The sequence below is a fragment of the Liolophura sinensis genome, chromosome 1 (genome assembly GCF_032854445.1).
Source record: "Liolophura sinensis isolate JHLJ2023 chromosome 1, CUHK_Ljap_v2, whole genome shotgun sequence".
NCBI classification, from domain to species: Eukaryota; Metazoa; Mollusca; class Polyplacophora; order Chitonida; family Chitonidae; genus Liolophura; species Liolophura sinensis.
In genome coordinates this window covers 39,516,608-39,537,492 of record NC_088295.1, presented here as the reverse complement: position 1 = coordinate 39,537,492, position 20,885 = coordinate 39,516,608, and the positions used below count along the sequence as shown (strand labels likewise).

The 20,885-nt window shown below is 36.9% G+C and overlaps 3 protein-coding genes across 3 annotated transcripts; 1 reads left to right on the top strand and 2 right to left on the bottom strand.

Annotated features, from left to right (window-relative positions):
• The first annotated feature begins 115 nt into the window (after window positions 1–115).
• LOC135470654 (serine-threonine kinase receptor-associated protein-like) lies at window positions 116–5,823 on the top strand. Its single transcript, XM_064749692.1, has 7 exons — window positions 116–247; window positions 740–875; window positions 1,339–1,493; window positions 1,768–1,867; window positions 2,411–2,548; window positions 2,902–3,038; window positions 3,355–5,823. Exons 1-7 carry the CDS (start codon window positions 133–135, stop codon window positions 3,558–3,560), a joined length of 987 nt encoding a protein of 328 aa, XP_064605762.1. The 5' UTR covers window positions 116–132; the 3' UTR covers window positions 3,561–5,823.
• A 1,332-nt stretch (window positions 5,824–7,155) lies between these two features.
• On the bottom strand, window positions 7,156–14,650 carry LOC135481971 (NADH dehydrogenase [ubiquinone] 1 beta subcomplex subunit 8, mitochondrial-like). Its single transcript, XM_064761766.1, has 5 exons — window positions 14,548–14,650; window positions 12,662–12,882; window positions 8,014–8,081; window positions 7,698–7,788; window positions 7,156–7,418 (listed from the first exon to the last, which is right to left on the bottom strand). The coding sequence occupies exons 1-5, from the start codon at window positions 14,645–14,647 to the stop codon at window positions 7,317–7,319; spliced, it is 582 nt and encodes a 193-aa protein (XP_064617836.1). The 5' UTR covers window positions 14,648–14,650; the 3' UTR covers window positions 7,156–7,316.
• A 1,653-nt stretch (window positions 14,651–16,303) lies between these two features.
• Window positions 16,304–20,879, bottom strand: LOC135482393 (citramalyl-CoA lyase, mitochondrial-like). Its single transcript, XM_064762351.1, has 7 exons — window positions 20,741–20,879; window positions 19,628–19,992; window positions 19,174–19,362; window positions 18,476–18,671; window positions 17,935–18,048; window positions 17,255–17,433; window positions 16,304–16,444 (listed from the first exon to the last, which is right to left on the bottom strand). Exons 2-7 carry the CDS (start codon window positions 19,904–19,906, stop codon window positions 16,349–16,351), a joined length of 1,053 nt encoding a protein of 350 aa, XP_064618421.1. The 5' UTR covers window positions 19,907–19,992; window positions 20,741–20,879; the 3' UTR covers window positions 16,304–16,348.
• Window positions 20,880–20,885: the final 6 nt, after the last annotated feature.

The window sequence follows — 20,885 nt, the reverse complement described above, 5'->3', positions numbered from 1 at the left end:
AACATCATCGCATTTTACACGTGCAGTTAATGCAGAGTTTATGGGATGCTTTAAGTTTTTCAAGGGAGTTAACTATCGCATGGAGGGTGCTTCTTTTCTTCCGGGAACGCAAACGTTTTCATCACTCGCAAGATGTCGGGGATGAGGCAAACTCCACTGACTTGTTCTGGTCACACAAGACCGGTTGTCAGCTTGTCTTTTAGTGAAATTACTCCATATGGGTATTTCCTCATCAGTGCATGCAAAGGTAAGTAATAATTAAGATACAAAATTTGTATTACCGTACTGTTTTAACATTGAAACTTCAACAATTACGCAAAGAATTGAAAGAATCCAGTTGAAAATTGCGACAGTTATACTCAATTAAGCTATTCTTCAACTTACAGTGGGTAGTGTTAGTAGCATTTGCCCGACAAGAGATGGACAATAATCTCAGAAAGTCACACAGACATTGCTCACATTTACATTGCAATGGCATGAATAATTCGAAAATAAAGGTATTATGTTACGGAAAAAACTGTACCATGTACAAAATTTCCAAAACTTTGATCTTGGTGCACAGAAGTTTTGTCGGATTCTACCGTGTTCAGGTATCTTAAGATAACTTGGTAATCAGAAATATCAAGACCTGTAACTAGTACAACTAATAATAACTTAAATATTAATTACATATAGACTTTTAGGGCTACAGCATATTATGTCACCAATAGCAAGTGTTGTACCCAGTTCTTTGATTCAGATGGTAAGCCAATGCTGCGTCAAGGAGACACTGGTGACTGGATTGGGACATTTGAGGGTCACAAAGGAGCAGTTTGGGGAGCCACACTTAATAAGGATGCTACCAGAGCTGCCACAGGGGCTGCTGACTTCACTGCGTGAGTTTTTCTCAGAGCATCACAGAATGATCACTCATACAACATAAATTCAAAAAAAAAGAAAGAAATAACTGGTTCATTGTCTGCTTTATATGGCCCTAGTTAATTGTCAGGGAAAAAAATCAAGATCAAAAAAGAAAAAAAAAAAGACCTTGCTTGCATTTTCATTGATTTGCTTAGTTGAGTGGGACTTAATGACAATCTCAAGAATATTTCATTTGTATGGCAGTATTTGGGGGAATGGCTGGAGGAAACTGGACAGAGCCCGGAGAAAAGCACTGCCCCCTGCCTGATGGGTATTAATTAATTATGTTGCCAGTCCATTGGGAGCTGGATTTAATCGCTTGTTAAAGTATTCAAAAGCCAGCAAACTGTAGTAAGAGTGAAGCTTTAGCTGACATTGTTACTCTGGAAATAAGTCTACCGTGAGGTTGACTTCATGTTTGTTTTTATTATTTTTTAGGAAACTGTGGGATGCTGTGAGTGGAGAAGAGCTCCGATCATTTCTCCACAAACATATTGTCAAGTGTGTAGATTTTTCCCACGACAGCACTAAACTGCTGACAGCCAGTAATGAGAAAGTCCTGAAGCTGTATGACTTAAATCAACCAGAGGCAGGTTAGTCCTAGATTCCAGTAGATACTGAGAGAACTGTAACCAGTCAGATAATCTGGGGTGTATATCTCACTGGTTAAGTACAAAATTAAGAAATTCTAATTCAGCATCAGATGTGACATCTCTACAAGCAGTGGAACGCTTTAGTTTAAATAAATAAAAAAATACAGAATTCAGATATCTGGTTTCTAACATTTGTTTGGAGGAATGGTATTGATATTTTATGCTGGTATATAAAAAGCTGTATTGTATGTTTTTTATCTCAAATCTGTTGCAGAGCCAAGAATATTTAGTGGTCACACCAATAACATGAAAGGGGCATTGCTAACACCTGATGGCAAGAAGATAATAAGCGCATCTGACGATAAGACAGTGCGGTAATTATCACTTTCACACCAGGACAAAGTAACTATTTGCCAACCCCGTCTGAGGTTCTAAATGTACATGTATTTTAAGGTTGAATGTCTATGACCACTTTGAATTTCCCTTGGTGTTCTTGTAGATGTTGTAGAGCCATGTTGTAAGGCCAAGGCGAACATCTGAAAGTTACTTGACCAGATCTAAAACACTTTCTTTCTTATCAGACACAGTTAAGAAATAGAAATTAACATTAGCAATAGCACTACATTGAAATTTTAGAGCTTGAATAAGCATTAATAAAATGATGAAGCATTAATAGCATGACAAAAGACAGCATACCAGGTGAGAATAATAGTAAAAATGCAGATAAAAGAAATTATGCATGTATAAAAATAATGAATTGAAATAGTGGGAAATATTCTTGCATGGTAACTCTGATAAAATCCTGCACACAGACAGGTGGTATATTTTGATACAGTGAACAGATCATGAAGCTGGTAATGGAGTAGGGACTACATGATTATGTGTGTCTTATTTATGCTTTTTGCTGGGTTTTCCAGAGTATGGGATATCGACAACGGGAACGAAGTTCGAAAACTTGAGTTTATTTTACCTCCCAGTAGTTTAGAGCTTGCCAGGGGAGGGAAAATTCTTGTCATAACATACGGGCCATTTACTAGTTTTTGGAACACAGAAAAGTGAGTATACTGTATATGGGTATATGGCAAGTTGTGATTCTCATCTAATACATTGAAATTATGTACACGTTTTTCAGGATTCAGTCACAAGTAAAAATGACATAATGGGATACCTTTTCATACACAATGACCACTGTGGTCCAAGCAGAATTGACTGTTGTCTTCGTGCAGTAAATGAGTAAAACGTTACCAATTTGCACACAAAAGATCATCACAAAGGCAGGAATGAACAACATACTGTACAGCTTACACAATAATTATGTACTGTATACTTCATGCAGAAAAGTTTTCGCATAGAGTTGTGAACTTTCTGTTTTAAGTTACAATACTGGATCCCACCATCTTTGTTTCAGCTTTGAGAAGATACGAGAGTTTGAGGCCCCAACAGATATTAACACAGCATCTCTTCACTCTACAGAGGATATTTTTGTGTGTGGTGGAGAAGATTTTAAGATGTATAAATTTGATTATAACACTGGGACTGAATTAGGTAAGGGTCTGAAGTATAGCGATGACTTTCGAGTTTAGACCATATACATTTTTCATCAGATCAAATCAGCCATTTAGTTGTTTATCAATATCTCTGTCATAAAATGAAAACTTAGTTTCAGGTTGAAAGTTTAAATCCTGTACTTAAACTAAGGTATGTACTGTTTCAAAAATTCCATTAAAGCCAGAGGAATGTTTACATTAACAAGGCTAAAGTCAATGAAGTGAAAAGTGCATTATACCACTGGAAAAGATATGGTAATTGGCTGGAAATCCTCATATTTTGAACTGTGTATAAATTTATTTATTATTCTCAGAGTCCTTCAAGGGTCATTTTGGGCCTGTTCACTCAGTGAGATTTTCACCAGATGGCGAGTTGTATGCCAGTGGCAGTGAAGATGGAACATTACGATTGTGGCAAACGAATGTGGGCAAAACTTACGGATTATGGAAATGTGTGATACCAGATGACGTAAACATAACCAATGATGTCCAGCCTGCGGCAGTTAAGGCTGAAGCGTAATGATGTGTTTGCCACATTTTGAAGATCTGATGTGCATTTAAGTGACCAAAGCCTTCCTGTATGGTTTGTGAGAATTCTCAACCCCTTGTGCTGGGCTGGCTGTTGAACAGTATCAGTCCCAAGTTTGCTCATGTCATGTACACCAGTGTGGTCATGCAGCGTACATTAATTGCTTACATTATCCTCCAGTGATGGATATATGAGTGACCAAATATTATGTCCTTTGGTTATTGAAAAGAATACATTTACAAAAAAATTACCGATAATTTCATGGAGTTTTTCACCAATGATCTTGAGGTACAAAATATATCACAGAAGGGTACTGGTACTTAGTTGATGAAAAATTCTATGAAACGATGTGATATACGATAAATGACATGTCACACAATTTTTCACCAAACTAGAGATAAAAAAATTCCATGAAATTATGCGATATACTGTAAATCACATAAAATATCAGACGATTTTTACCAACTATTAACAGTAGGGTGATTAGTTGGTGAAAACTTGCATGAAATTATTTGTGATTTACTTTACTTTCAAAAAAGCATATTAAAATCAGCCATGTAATTTTCAAACTCAAATGCCCTAGTCAGTTGCTTATGGCGACTTGTTAGACTGGTCAGTTCAGCAAGGGTGCCATTTACAGAACAGAGTGTTATAGTGGGCAAATATATTTCAAAAAAGCATATTAAAATCAGCCATGTAATTTTCAAACTCAAATGCCTTAGTCAGTTGCTTATGGCGACTTGTTAGACTGGTCAGTTCAGCAAGGGTGCCATTTACAGAACAGAGTGTTATAGTGGAGGTAAATTACGCAATTACCCGTTTGAGGCTATACATGTACAACATTGTGATATAGATATATGCTATATAATGCAGTGCAACTTCACTACAAGACAGACGTCGGATCCGTTTGGATTTGTCAAGTCAACAGTAACAAGTAACATTTCCACCGTTGTCATCCCTTCTGTACTGAAAGTGTTTCAGTCCTATTTACTTTCATATTGTCAAGTTTGGCCAGTCATTTGTGAGGATTGGTTATTTTGTTGGTTTTCATGTATAGAATGTCTCATTTGGGTTGAAAGTTGGGCATCCATTTGGTTATTAAGTCCAGTCATTCATTTGGTTGTCAAATCTTACAGATGTTTATCAGCACTGAGCATTTATTGGCTTGTCAAGTCCCACTATCTGTTTAGTTGTCAAACCAGGGCCCTAGTAAGGGTTGTAACCTGATCACCAGCCTGATCACCATGATGTTGCACACTCACAGTGTACGCTGCCTTGGTATTTGTGACTAGCGTATCATTACGGCCCCTTTGAGAAACAGCACCCAGGTCAATCATTTGATTCTTGAAAGTTTGGCCAAAGTTATGACATGGTTTCGTTCATTGAACCATTTGGTTGTCAAGTTATGTGAAGACTTAAGATCATATTATATGATGTTGTCATATTTTCATTTCTCAAGTTTGACCAGTCTGGTTTATCAGTTTCAGTTATTCTTTGAGGGTTTTGAAGTTTTGTCTGAAATCTGCCCAGTCCATAGATACTCATCTTTGCCAAGTGTAATTTATAGTGCTCAGTTGATGAGCTCATGGTGCTTTCTTTGTCAGAGATCCAAGTTTTTAGTGACTTCAAAATTTATTTCTGCAGTTCACTGTATAAAAACTGACATTGTCAACTTAGAAACAATATCAGGGGTTTTTGAACATTATTATTGACAGTAAACATAAATTATCCATCTTCATAACTTTAACAGTGGTCTGTCAGTATGTGGTGCTCACTTCTCTTGAAAGAAAAACACAAAATATAAAATAAGACCTAAATCCACTTTTTCTGTGAGACGTTGATGAGATTCGTACTGCTGCTGTGGTGCTATATCTCAACTCTTTATTGCTGTTTTAATAGCCATTGTTTAATGAAACGGTCTAGTATAGGTTGGGATTGAAGGTTACCCAAGTCCTTTTGTTCCGGGCATAATGTCTATACATAATTTGTTTTCCTCATATTTTGTTAAGTATTGAATACGCTTCTTATTTCTTAAAACGTGTCTTTGACTTATGCCACACTCCTAAGTGAAATACAGGTATTTACATTTTGCTTACTGGTTTCTGCCATATTGAATTATACTGTGAATGTGAGACAGATCTGCCTGTAAAACAGTTCAAAAGGTTTAGGTTTTAAAATGAAATTGTAAGCCTCTTGGCTCAATTCCTAAATTTAAAAAACATCACTTGTATTGGCATTTCATTTTGTTGAATCATTAATAAATGGTTTTAACGAAAATGTGTTTGGATTTTGTGAGTCCGTCCTGGGACCTGCTTTACGAAGAAGTAGCAAAATGCGCCTGGCATGATTTCCATGGCAACATATAGTGAAGAGATATGTTACAATGGTAAGTGTGCTTGACTTAGTGTTGCAACAGCCTTGTAAGATGGGACTAAAGTTTTACCTGTTTTTAAGAATGAGGTAAATACTGGAATATGTTGAAATACCTGACTGCAGAATTGTACAACAATGCAAGAAGTTGTATTTGCATCATTTTTGACAAAGTCAAATTTTGGGTAGAAAGTAAAACATTAATATATAGCTCTGCATCAAATGATGCACCTGGGTCTGCTCTAGAAAGCATGGGACTTCTTTCATTGGCCGGGTGCTGATCAATTCCTGATTAAGTTTAGAAGTACTAAATGACAAAATTGTGTGACAGATCAGATACCTCTGCAAATCTGATATTTTTGCTGCCAGAACAATTCTGTAATTAGTTTACCACCAAGAACAGTGTGTTACAGCTTCATGGGTCGCACTGTGGAATACACTCTCAGTGACATCAGGGTGGCCACTGGACATGCTACTATATTAAGGGCGCTTTTGTTTCCTAGTTTTGGACGTTCTGGATGGGCGGAAAGGAATTGCTTGCAGAGGGAGGCTGTTCTGTCTGTGCTAACTGAAGAGGTGGTGCAATTGGATCAGTCAAGCAACACAATATTCATGCATCCCACATTATACAGTGGGAAGGCTTGCCTATGCACTTACAGTTCGGACACCCTTGTCTTTTTTTTTTTTTTTAGATTCTTGTTAAAACAGCATATTAAAGACTTTTTCGCTCACATGTATACGATAATAGATGGTTTATTGTTTGGAGGAAACTGCCTCGAATACCAAACTTCCCACCTTTGGCAAGTTATACTGGCTGAACTCTCCATGACGAATAGACCCATCAATAACTTACCAGAAGGGGTACCAAGAAATTGGAACATTTCCTGCCCGAGAATGGTATTGAATTCACATTTCTTCACATCACCTTGTGGCTGAAAGGCAAACACCTCAATCTCTCGGCCACAACATATCCTCTGCCTTTTTTTTTACAGGATGGTATTTTAGCTGCATAAATGGATTAGGGACTACACTCAATGTAAGGTAATCTCTTTGTAAACTTTGATCACAGTTCTATAAGTAAAATATTCTCAAGTACATCTTAAACATCAATTAAATGAATCAGTTAATTAATTATGGTTCTACTTTCAGGTCTTGTCCTTTAACTTTTGACTTACGTGTTGATTTAAAGCAATGAATAAGAGGAAAGGCCAACATGTACAGGGCAGCATTCACAAGTTTTAATAAGCAAACACCTAACACACATAAGCTGAAGTGAATGGTTTAAGTCCTATACAAAAACATTTTCACCTTTATCAAACAGTGTATTATCTGAATATCTACAAGTGTAATAAAGTGCTACAGCGTTAACATTGGCTATTAATCTGCTGGTTCAAATGTGTAATGTTTAATAGTGGGCATCTTCTCTGGGTCACCTCCCTTCTCCAAATATAGGTCATTAAATGGAAACTGTTTAGGCATCTGAAAAAAAAACAAAAAAACATGCCACAGGGCAAGTTAATATCTTAAATCAGTACTTTACAGAAGAAAACCTTCACTGATTTGCTGTTTTTTTTTTTTATTTTAGGCTCAGTACTTAAGAAAATTCCAATGTTTAGTTTTATATGGCAGGAATCAAGAAGAAAAACACAGAACTTAACTTTTATACTTCATTGACAAATGATCTGTAGTTGTTGTAGTAACCTGAAAACAGTGGTGGCCTATTTATGTACAACAGAAATAAACTGTCTGACAACTCACTGCAGGCTGTATATCTGGATAGGGCATGGCCAGTACAAACAGAAGGGCAAGTGTTCCAACAAATCCTAAGAAATACAAAGCTGCAAAACGACTGAAAAGGAAGATGTGATATGCAATGAGTGATCTTTTCAGATTCAGATTTACATCCCTAGCTATTAAATATTAGTCATAGACCTACGCTTTGTAATCAAAATCAGCAACTGTATTCTTGTTATTTCTCTGTTTCTCACACTCCTAAAAGCTGACCGTTAAAATTTTCTTGCATTATACAGTTTGACAGTTCACAATTTTTTTATTATGCCCCAAGAAGACTTACTCGGAGTAGAGCCGTTTTGTAGTGTAGTCCAGCCTGTCTTCACCTATTATATCTGCCTCTACATGCAACTGTAAATATATATGCATAAAACAACAATACATGTATGACCTGGATTATGAAGTACATATATACACATAAATCAATAGTTCTGGTACACAATATTTATTTATTATATTAATATATTTATTCCACACTCAAGAATATTTCACTTCTGTAAATGTATACCATTCTCTACCTGAAATGAAAAGGTAATACTTTGTGGAAAAGTTCTGGAGCTGTAAATAATATGAAACAGGACCTCTGAAATTAAATTCTAAAAACAGATTCTGATTAATCCTGCACTCAGCTGATACATAACCTGCTGTGACTTTGAGTACCTGGCCTAGGGCGGTGATTTACTCTGGACACTTTAGTTTGCCTCACCCATAAACCTCACCGAGGTCTTTGAGGCCAAGGGCGTTAGCATGCCAGCACAGCACAATGAACCAGGATGATGTGGTCAATGTAAGTTCTAATCCAGCTCATGCTGGCTTCCTTTCCGGCCGCACGTGGGAAGGTCTACCAGCAACCAGCAGACGGTTGTGGGTTCCCATGGGCTCTGCCCGGTTTCCTCGGACTAAAATGTGTGTTGCCAACGTAAAAGTGAAATATTCTTGAGTATAGTGTAAAACACCAATCAAATAAATAAATAAATAAAGCTGACCACTGTCACATTGGTGTAATTCTTGTGAACAACATAGATGAATGCAAAACTTTAGCTCAATAAATAAAGTACCCAAGTCGTAAATTGGATAATATACGGTAATTAATATGCACACAGATCATTAGCAATGGAGCATCCCTCTTGAGGCATTCTGCTTTATATCCTTGTAAAACTACAGGTCCTTCCATGCAGTACTTTTTGAGATACATGCATCTTGTTACACATTGATTCTAATACCCTGTCATGAATTTTGCACTTTACGGTACTTAATATGCAATATCCAAAACTAAAATATTGTTTGTTTGATGTTACAGGCCTTTTATAATAAAAGAGGGTAGGTAGTTAGGTGTTGCCTTTTGTTTTGTTTTTTCGCAGAAGGGAAGAACAATCCTGTTCAAATAATTGATCACAAACTTCCTCAACAATGATTTGAACAATGTACTAAATTATATCGCCCAATATTTAACAATCATTAAATACTCTTAGATCTTTACCATAAAACTAACAGGTTAATATTTGTTAAACATTTTCATGAGTACTACAGCATAATTTAAGTCAACAGTTTGTGCTAGAATTTTGAGGTCCTGTACAGAGGGGGGAGCAAGTGAAAATACAACCAAAATCCTGTCCACCTGATACTTCTGAAGGAGTGAGGTGGAGCTTCTTGACCTACTAAAATAAATTCTATACTGAGAAATCTGTATCCAATTTCCTAAATTTCAGTTACAATTTGTGAGATTTAGGGGATTCTTCCTTCATGTGAAGGATCAAATATTTATTCTGTCTTTAATTCATCATTCAATGTACATGCTTATCTAAAAGTATGAAGAGCATAAGCACCCAAGTATTAAGCCTCAGCTCACATCACCCGCTTTGACCTAACCTACGCTGTTCAAACCATTTATACATGAAGAAGAGGAGAGCCAAAACCATGCTGTGTTGCACGAAGATTTAAATAATGGAACATATCCGCTTTGTCTTTGTATGTGAACTTCCCTGTATCCACTTAGAAATGCACCTGCGCTTTCTAGTGTCACTACCATTGTTTTCACTTCACAACAATGTATCAGTGAACAGATACAGTTTCTATCCACGAAAGGTTTCTCAGCATCCTGCAGTGGTGATCCCAATGACAGTTCAGGAAATCAGAATAACAGTCAAAACGCCCTTTAGTCAGAATGCCCTCTAAATTAACGCCCTCTACATATAATGCATGTTCAAGCTAGCGGCATGGGCTTCAATCATATTGTATGGATTCTATATGTGTTCTATATATATATATATGGAAAAATAAAGCTTGCTATTGCAAAATACACATTTTATAATTTAAAACTGATTGCATGTAAATACGATTGTTGTTGTGTAGAGAAATAAACAAGGCCGCTGAAAACTTGATATTTCTCACAGTCACACAGTTAGGGCTGCTAATATTTGTCAGGTATGTCCAAAAATACCTAGGCACACAGGGATGCTTACAGGGACACGTACATGGGGCTCGCTGACTGACCAGTGTTGCCGTTGTAGACCATCAACTGAACTCACGTTGGACCCCTGGCATTTAGGTAGAGGGCGTTCATGCTAGAGGGCATTTCAACCTGATCCCTAGCATAGTTTTGACGGGGAGAAAAGATATCCACACACCTGACTAACCCTTTATTTAAATTTTAGGATTTCCCTGCCAACAGAAGAGGCTACATGTGAAATGAGAAATGGCTACATGTGAAAAACAATGGTGGATGCTAACATACAAGGGGCTCTGTTGGGGATTCTTTGATAACGTAGGTTTAAAACAAAAATCTTCCCTTTTGGTTATGTTTCAGCGGATATTATGGTGAAAGGTCTCCATCTGTCACCACGATTATATCAGTCCATGACTGAATTAATTTAATTCACAAAAAATAAACTACGAGATTGACGTAAGTTGGCTACACATAGAATCTCACCTAAAGCTTGAGGGACATGTCCTTGGAGGGACAGGCCTGTGTCCAAGTTTTGTCGGTGTTAGTGAACATTTTACGCCCGTTATAACCAGAGCCACACAATTCTCAGCAATTCAATATCACGAGATAAGGTGTGTTTTTAAAATCACAAAGAATTCTGTATTTGGCCATAGAAAGACGCTGACAGCTGAGATTTTTACAAGATTTTCTTGAACATCTTACAGTGTTTATCTCACAAAATGAGTAATTAATTTAAAATCTTGACTCCCTATGAAAACACAAGGACACTGGTCATCAGTTCGGTAAAATATACGTCTCCCCAAAACTATGGCAACACTATTTTATGGGTATCCAAATAGATACAGGTGAAAACACTTCACGGATATTGTGATTTACAGGTATCGGATACGTATACCCATTGGGTATGGCCTGTTCACAACCAAGAAGCTATCCATAGTAAGATAGGCCTATGTATTTGTGAACAGAGCCTTCCCCCGACTTTCTCAGCAGAATGAAAATACAAGAAAACACTTGCCTGTCATCAGCAAAAGTCAAGAGAATTTCATTGGCAGACAGCTTCATGGTCTTCTGGACAATTTTAATCTTATTCCGTGGTGAATACAAGTGGTAATTCTATCATAACACTTTTTCTGAGACCTACTCAAAAAATGCAGCTATTGTTTTCGTGCGCGGCACATGCACTCATGTGGTTGACACTCAGGTCATAAAAAAAAACCTGCCAGTTACAGCATCGATTTCTTTTCATTTTAAAAGCATCTGGCACTTCATACTTCGACTTCACCCAACAATAAGCTTTCAAAACAACATCGTTGTCCACCTTTGCATGATGAGCTGTTCTATAGATTGGAATACTTAAATAACGTTGTGAAATGTTTTTACATGATGTCAGATTCTCAATTCTGTAAGACAGATCGGAAGCTAGAGACCACGTGATCTCCTTAGTAACAAACGGCGTGGTTGAAGAAAACGGTCCTCCCGACGTTATCACATAGGAAAATCCCTACTTTTGAATCGCTGTCAACGAACTTGTATCTGTTGGATTTGTATAATTTTCAGCTTTCCAGATAGTCTGAGTATTTCTGCAGAGCTTTCATGATGTTATTTTGTGCATGTAGGCCTTACTGGTCGCTGGCAAAGTGGAAAAAAAGAGACATTTTCCCCCAATGCTTTAACATTGGGTTGCCCCTTTGTTTTAGATACGAAAGGGTGGTCATGTGGCCCCCAACTTCCGACCTATCTTTCAGAATAGACACTAGCATGATTGATGTACCAATTTATGTCAATCAGGTAGAATGCATCACAAGATGAGTAGCTTAAAGCAGACTTTATTTTTGAATTCGCCTGAGATTTTCTGAGGAAATATAGAATAAAAGTGTAAATTGTTGCAAAAGGTGCATAAATGTCTTAGCTTTCGGACAGACCATGTATTAAGTGGATTTGGATATTAAGTATTGTGTATGCAGCGAGCTTTGCAGAGTGGGTAGCTGAATACAGATACAATGTCATAATCGGGTGTATACATCGTCCAGGCTAGGGATGGCAGCGGTCTCTGCGTATCAGTAAATATAAGCCATTCTTAGATCACATTTTCAGACCAAGGAAACTGTTTATCTTGAAAGAGCTTCCATCTCCACTATAAATAGAGTGACATTTCAAACGATTGGCGAAAAAAAAATGAAATAAAACACAATAATTTGGCATCTGTAAAATCACGAAAAAAGAATTTTGGTCAGGGCATTTTTGAAGGGTCAGTCACATAATATCAGACATATAATATTTTAATTTTGGTCTGACTTGCAGAATTATATCCTGTTCCCACAGGCATTACATAATGTCAGGACAAAAACATCAGTATTTAACACATGCCTATTCATCTTAAATTCTCAAGTCACAAGAAGGGTATACTAATACTTATATCCCACCTGTAATTGTGTATATATAGGTATAAAATAACTCAAATAACTCTATAGTTCAAATAACTCACAGGTTCTCCATAGTTTCTTTTCAGCTCTGGAAAGTCCCAGTCTTCATAGGGATCTTTAGAATCCCCTGAGACTACGGGTAGTTTAGGGTAGTCTCCATACCCCAAGCCATCATCAGGGTACACATCGTAATCCTCCAGCCTCAAACCATACTTTTTAGCTGCTGCTTCTCTTTCCTCAGGAGTTGTGGGGTAGGGCCCAGGCTTCCAGTCTTTGTTCCAGTCTTAGTAAGAGAAAAAAGTGCCAAGGCAGATATATGTAGAATAAACATTGCCATAACATTGGATATGAAGCAACGAAAAATTTCTTTGCAGACATACAGTAGGAAAATTTTATGTAACATCTGTAAAATCTGGTTTATGTGTGGAATTTTCCCATAGACATTGCCAAATAATTAGAATATGATAAAAAACTTACAGCATAGAGGGCAAAACCAGTGCAGCTATGACAGTGTGATAATTAACAAATCGTCACACGTAACCCTTGAAATTCTACCTCGTCAATTTACATCAGTTTTATCTTAACTGTTCATGTAAATGCTTAAAATAAATAGTAGCAAGTTACACCCCAAGCACCATGACTTCAGCAGAATTAGGTAAAACACCCAATACAAGCAAACCCCTCTGTCGATAATTCCATGCAGAGCTTCTGAGTGGTGCAACCTCAATAATTACAAAGCAAATGAGAGGCAGTATGGCACTGACACCGAAGTAGTATATTTAGAGCGCAATTTCTTCAAATAAAATAGATGCCTTTATTTGCAACGCAAAACGGTCACTGGGAATTTTAGTACTTAACACTGATAGAAAATCCCACCAATAAGCTTGTATTATGACCTTATCTACTTTGTCTTCCATTTAAATGCTGAAATGAACTCTTCTGCACTGCCACTGCCATTCCGCATAGAAGAGGGTTGTCTATCTACATGGACTCAATGTGAGGAATGTCAAAATTTTAATAGCACATTGAGCCCACCAAGGTGGAATAGATGACGGTTACGAGATGAAAGATTTTCTTCTGCCATGGCAATGTAGAAAAGTTCTCTGAGATACAACAGAATGCCTAAACACCTAAGATAACACAAAAACGAGAGCCTCTTGCTGTGTTTTTTCTTACTGGTAAGTAGTCAAATACAATAAGCCAAGCCTGCATTTCAGAACTCTTTCAAGTTCACCCAGGTTTGGATGAAAAAAGGGCTGCTTAGGTGGAGCTCTCACAAGTTAACGTGGCTGAAAGATGTGATTTTATGCGAGCTGACAGACATGTGGTTGCACCATTCAAATCAGAGTTACATGTTTGCAACCACTTGTACTACAAAGCCAAACACAGCATAGTGCTGGCTACCACTACTATTAGTATTACTGCACTAATTATTTCTTCGTATTTTTTAGGACAGATATTAGTAGCGCTGAAAGCACAGAACTACATTTCTCTCCCAGTTTTTTTGAAACGTAAAGATACGAATGTGTTGTTCATTAGATGGACTAACCATGTAATAAAAAAAAAAGAAACTAAATATTCCTGCTACAATGACAAGTATATTGGTTAAAATGAGCAGACCAGGTGTCCCAAAAATTACAAGAACTAGGGCAGTACTAAGAGAATGTACAATGACCTTGGAGAGCAAGTTTGTCCAAATGAGTATTTTCAGATCCCTTTACGCAAAAAAAATTGCTGGTAGTACACCCGAACATTTAAGGCAGACATCAAAATAGCATGCGGTAAATGCAAATGGCAAAATGACACTAAAGAAGTTATTATTTACGAAAACTGGTCATCCTATAATTTGTCCCTTCTGGTGCATTTGGTGTTGCTATGGCAGAACATGAAAATCCTCAAACGACAGTACAACGACACATGCATAGCCAGATTTACTAATTATCCTTACAGCCTGCAGCAACAATCCTTGTCGTGGACAAATTTCTTCGCAAAAGAAGTGGGAAAATTGTTCGTCGAGACAGACTGAGTAGCTTCCGACACTTTTCCATGATTACTACTGGAGAGTGACACAAGGGGAGACAACAGTTTTATTACTGAATGTTTGTCCGTTGGTCCAGCAGTGACTGATTATGCATTGACAAGGCAAAATGAATTCCCGTCACCCTTGACCACTTCTAGGTGCATATTTCCATTTAAACAGTCCAACTTTTTTGTATGGATTAAATTTAGTGCTACGTGTAATTTTCATGGAGTTCATGAATTCTACTTAGTTTAGTCTGCCCACTCATAACTTCAATATCCCATGAAATTTTTCCAGATAATGTTATTATGAATTCCACTGACGGTAGCCCTATGCATTGGCCAGGTACATTCTACTTGTGTTACTGGAATAGTGCACTTAGAATTATACCGCTCTAACCTTTGTTTTTATTCACACATTTAATCCTTTTTTGTTTTTCTTTTGGCCAAAATTTCTTCCATAGATATAGGCTACAGACTGTGAAATTCACTTCTTGTGTACCTGTGTGCAGTTGATGGATGTGTGATAACAAAGACACTGGAACTCACAGATGGACACCCCACCCAGTCACAGAATACATATATTGATACCTGTGAATCATCAGACTGCACTGGAGACGTTGGTCTGTTAGTTCAATATTCTATACATAGCAACTATAATGATCTTGCTTTGTTGTGTATACCACATTCCTTTCTAGGAAGCCCTCAGACATAACTACCAACACTGAGATGGCTTCCATCTGCTTGTCTACCATCCCTGTGCTATACTGCAGAGAGAAGAATATTGACCTGGTCTGACATGACAGATGCTAACCAGGTCAACCCACCAGTGTTTAACTTGTTCAGTTATTGGTGCAGACTGAAAGGAGATAATGGAGGTGATGATTTCATTGTATGGTTCTTTACTGATTTCTCTTAGGCCTATATGCTAGTGAAACTTCAATGAAAGACATGACTGCCATGTAGATTGCATGTTTCTTGACACTGCATACCATGGTTTCTCATCTGAATAACTTTTCATGGATGAAATCAGATATAAAAACAGAATACAAAGTCATCAATTTTGAATGTATTCATTTATTTTATAGTTAACTGGATATTACCCCTGACAAAGGAATATTTCACTAATACATTCTGAATCTACAAAAATTCATCACAGTTTTAATCCATAATTACAATTACAATGTATATCTCACATCATATATCTCTTTTAAAAAATGTACACATTATATCACAAATTGTGTCAATATGTGGAAAACAGAAAGCACAGTGTGAACTTTTTCAACACTTGGTACATAATACTTTTGCTGCAGAATGACATCACAACAAACAAGTGCCAGCAGTGCCACCAGTCATGTGTCTCTTGTCCTCTTTCAACTTAAAACAAAATCTGATTCTGTACAAGCTGGCATTATCTAGACAATAAATTGTGTCTAGTCTCCTGCCTTTTCTAATCAGCACTATAAATACCTGAGGTGGATACATCCTAAAAACAATAAAACACATGAATATTCAGCCAGCCAGTTCACTACAAGCAAGCTGATACAGTCACAGCCCCAGCAACTTGTTCACACAAAAATCTCATAATTGGAGAAGTCATTTATATATATATATATATATATATATATATATATATATATATATATATATATATATATATATATATATATATATGTGTGTGTGTACATTTACAAATATACAACAGCTTTAACAGCACGGTGTAAATCTTGTTATCTTCCTCTGGTGACCTTTACCAGCTCCAAAATATTCCTAGCCTGCAGTAACAATGGCATGTCAATCATGTTTCCCCGAAAAGTAAATGCACCCTGAAAATAAAAAACATTGATTAGTTTTATATATTGTAATATCCCTTCTTTCATAAAAATAAAAAATACAAAGGTGTAGTATTCATTATGTATCATTTCATGCAATATTTAAAAATATTTCACTTCACTGTAAACCTGAAAAATCTTCTGACATAAACTAAACTAAACTAAAAATCTGCATCCACACCAAGCCACAGCACACAAATGCTTAATTAAAAGTCTGATTGTCTGCAATGAAACTACATGTATTAAATTAAATATTAATTCCATGTCTTTTGGAGAACCAAAAGCTTCTTCAAGTAAATATAGTATTACCTAATAACATCCAATGATCAAACTCAAGGCCATGGAAATATGAAACAAATGGCAACTGTAAGTCATGAAGTTTGTTGATTATTTATTCATTTGTTTGATTGATGTTTTACGCTGTACTCAGGAATATTTCACTTATACGACCGCAGTCAGCATTATGGTGGGAGGAAACCAGGCAGAGCCTGGGGAAACCCACAACCATCTGCACGTTGCTGGCAGACCTTCCCACGTACTGCCAGAGAGGAAGCTAAAGTTTGTTGATATGTTGCAACAAATCACAGAGATTCATCACGGGATAATCTGAGAAAGAAGAGATCATCTATCTTCAAATGATCTCTAGTTACAACATCACAGCTCAGTGGGATAAGCCAATAATAAATGTAATTTACAGATATTCATATGTGTCAATTCCACTTGGAGTGGTGGTTCATTTTGTCTTTCAACAAAGAGCACAGTTTTTTTTGTGATATACTGGAAAGGAAAATGAAGAATGTTTACCCTTCCTGATTTCTGATGTCCATCAAAAGCTTGTATTAGTTCTGTGGCCCATTCTATTTTCTCAGGGGAGGGTGTAAATGCTTCTTGTACTGTAGAAATCTGTCCTGGATGAATGACCTGCTTCCCTGTGTAACCCATTCTAGCGCCTTCAATGGACTGTCTCTTCAAGGAATCTAAATCTACAACAGATACAAGACAATAATGTCATGAATTGCTTCAATATATCATCACTATTTCTCATTTCAATGAAAACAGCTTACGAGGGCAGTTGACAACAAAGTTGTGCCAAGGTAAATAAATGAAGTTTTGTTTGATGGAGTTATTAACAGCAGCTATTAAATAGAAACACAAAGATCTATATTTGAGAAAATTAGATGTTTACATGTATTTCATTGGTGTCTTAAGGCGTGCCCAAGTACCATATGTACTGGAGGAGGAAATGAAAATTAGCACCTTACCATGTACCTAAACAAACGTCAAAGGCAATGATAAAGGGCATTTAGACTGCTAGGAAAAAGTGTCCCCTCACCTCCCATGAATCCACATAAAAAGAAAAAATCCAAAAATAGGTGTTGACACTTATTGTAAATATCTAATCTCAGAAAACACTGCATAAATAAGGAAGCCAAACTTCTGTTAAATAGTGAAGCATATCACTAGTTTCTCAGCTGTCTTCTCACCTTTATAATCAGTGTGGACAACATCGATTGCTTGAAGTCTGAATGCCTTTGCCGTAAGCACTACCTTCTGTCTGGCATACATAACCTCTGTGCACTCCACACTTCTTGTAGCACCTAAGATTAAAGGTAAAAAGTACAGAATATTTTCACAACATGCAACAGAGGAGACTGTTGTATTGTTGTATGGTTAGCCAACATCCCACATCCCGTAAAGATGTATCCACACATACATGTAAATGACAGTTCACTGCTCCAAGCATTAGCTGCATTACTGTTATTCTTTTTCTTCATATATCCATGATATGGACAATGCACTATACCTGAAATGCACCATTAAATGGTTTGATTTGTGAATACAAAACTGAAGACATTAAATAAGACTCCAACCCAGAAAGAGATCACATCTAAACTGGATGTAAAATATAGCCATTGTCTCATAAATAGCCCGTCCCTAAAACTGTCTCAACCACCATTTTTTGAAGTACAAGCAAAACACATGCTACACCATTTGAATGAGGTTGCTTGATTTTGCATTACTAACCAATATCTGCACAGAAGTCATCTGATCCAAAGACGACCCCATCCAGCTTGTAGGGTCCTGATTTGGACAGCTCCAAGCCACGCCTACAAACTGGCTCCAGGTTGATGATTCCAATAGCACTCTCCACAAATATCACTAACCTCAACTTCTCTGCCAGAGCTCTATCATCCAGGGCTGTGCACAGTTTCTCTGTAAACTAAACAATCTATGGATTTATGTACTTAAATGGTGCTTGATGTCATATTTAGATGATTACTTGTACAGTACCTTCAAAAAAAAATGAAAACAGATTTCTATCATCTGATGGTAGAACTATCACAAGCAAGTGAACTGAGTAACTTAGTCAATTCTAGGTGGTCATTTCCCTTTAGTCTAGTGTTGGAAGTGTGGAGTTTGATGATTCACACTAACATCTCATAAAATGTGTCAGGAAGATCACTGATGAAAAAAATAAAATATGTACATGGCTTATATGTCCTAAAAATCCTAAAGACCTCAGGATCCTTAAAGCAGACAACTGATTTGGTGGCTAACGTTCTTCATGCCAGACATTTCTCACACAGAAAAATGTATGAGAGACAGAAGACACAAGCCAAATACTGGGGTGAACGGTCATTATTTTCACAAGACATTGCAAGGGTAGAACATTCTTATAAACTGTTTACGACATTGATTGTTCAAGTAGATTGGTTACAAACCAGTTCTAGTTCCTCTGGGGTTTCCACTTTGGGTAACATGAGGGCCTGAGGAAGCTTATTGGCCATGAGGGTGATGCGAAGGTCTTCCTCCATAAAGCCACTGTTGACAGAGTTAATCCTGACTGCACACTCAGTCTGGCCAAAGTCTAGGGTGTCCAGGGCTTCAGATATGTTCAGACGGGCTTCCAACTGTAAACATTCAAACAATGACAAGTTAGGAAACTACTTTCACATTTTCAAACAAATTAAACTTTTTAAAGACTTAAGAATTATTATATGAAAGTTTTGAGAACAAATTCTCACCCAGGTTACATTCATATACATGTATGCAGAACATTTCACCAGGAAGTTCAAAATAAAAAAATTATAATACAATATAATATATGACTTGTGTCATATATCAATACCACACTATATTATTGTATAAAGAAAATGTATATACATGTCAACAAACTTTTCTATTCATGGCTACTCCATCTTCACAATCCATTACAGCACAGTCAACTTGCAGTGATGGAATTTTGCCAAGTTTCTTCTTGTCACTTCCAGGAACATACATCATAGCCCTTCTGGGTACAAATCGCTCCGTCTGTTCAGGGGTTGACTGACCTAAAACACCTGAAGAGTAATGCACAGTGCGTTCTGTCCGTATCTTGAAAATTCTTGACAACAATGTGCTGCATCCAGTTCTTGGGCCAATGGTACGTCTTAAACACAAAGACATTGCATCCATTTTAACTGATGATGTTAGTCAATGACCCAATCGGCAAATCTTCCTTTTGCAACCACTTGGCCTTGATCAATTGCTTCTTCTGTATGCTACAAAACAAATGGAAAATGTCTTCAAACACAAGACCATAAAGTGCTGCTATGCACAGTATTAGCTGACACTGACCTTAACAATATTACACAGGCAGCTGTATGAATTTAAATATCTAGATGCAATTGATGTAAAATAATTTAAGAATGTTGTTAAACAACCATATCAATCTCAGACAACCCATTAATCTTTTCAAAATGTAAATTCTTGGAAATCAAATGAAACCGATTTCACTGTATTGTCGCATTATTTATAAATATATGATAGCCCAATATAAGTCATGTAACCTACTTAATTTAATCTTCAGGTAAAGCAACTACATGTTCAACAAGTTAAATTAAATTAAAAAAAATAATGAGGCAGGTAAATTGACCTATTTGAAATCGATGACACCATCTAGACCTCAATGTTTATGCAAGAAACGCCTTATAATGGACTTATTCAAGCACACGGTCAAAAAGGTTTGCTTTTCGGCCCAGAAGTCAGATTAGTGAATGGTTCCATCACCAGTGACATGAAAGTATAAAACAGCGAATTCAAAAAATTTTGTTTACACTGTGTTATCACACATGGAATACTGCTAGGTATAGACAACACCTGCAGCTGTTACAGTAACAAAATGGCCTTCCCAAGTGTGATTTTATTCCCACTGATTGCAACCAGAAATCTGTGGATCTGACATATTGTATCCTAGCAGATTCTAGGCTGATCACACGCTACATGTCACAGTGTTAACTGTTCTCTTACGTGTTAGCATTTACTTCTTGACTTGAACAAAAGCACATTTCCCTCCTGGCATCCAAAAATGCAGAAATTATCAGACAAGAAATGGGACAGTTAACTTTATCAGTCACCAGTTGGGATGCACTTTGTGGTTTAGGGAAATTTACTA

What these genes read in the sequence shown, in the direction of transcription:
- LOC135470654 (XM_064749692.1), top strand. Translation starts at nt 133, where the DNA reads ATGTCGGGGATGAGGCAAACTCCACTGACTTGTTCTGGTCACACAAGA. An exon ending in CCTCATCAGTGCATGCAAAG is followed by an intron (nt 248 to 739) that starts GTAAGTAATAAT and finishes TCTTTGATTCAG; the next exon opens with ATGGTAAGCCAATGCTGCGT. An exon ending in TCTGACGATAAGACAGTGCG is followed by an intron (nt 1,868 to 2,410) that starts GTAATTATCACT and finishes TGGGTTTTCCAG; the next exon opens with AGTATGGGATATCGACAACG.
- LOC135481971 (XM_064761766.1), bottom strand. Translation starts at nt 14,647, where the DNA reads ATGGAAAAGTGTCGGAAGCTACTCAGTCTGTCTCGACGAACAATTTTC. An exon ending in AAGGATTGTTGCTGCAGGCT is followed by an intron (nt 12,883 to 14,547) that starts GTAAGGATAATT and finishes TCTCTTACTAAG; the next exon opens with ACTGGAACAAAGACTGGAAG. An exon ending in AAAGAAACTATGGAGAACCT is followed by an intron (nt 8,082 to 12,661) that starts GTGAGTTATTTG and finishes ATATATTTACAG; the next exon opens with TTGCATGTAGAGGCAGATAT.
- LOC135482393 (XM_064762351.1), bottom strand. Translation starts at nt 19,906, where the DNA reads ATGGATGCAATGTCTTTGTGTTTAAGACGTACCATTGGCCCAAGAACT. An exon ending in TGTCCACACTGATTATAAAG is followed by an intron (nt 17,434 to 17,934) that starts GTGAGAAGACAG and finishes TATCTGTTGTAG; the next exon opens with ATTTAGATTCCTTGAAGAGA. An exon ending in GACATCAGAAATCAGGAAGG is followed by an intron (nt 16,445 to 17,254) that starts GTAAACATTCTT and finishes TTTTATTTTCAG; the next exon opens with GGTGCATTTACTTTTCGGGG.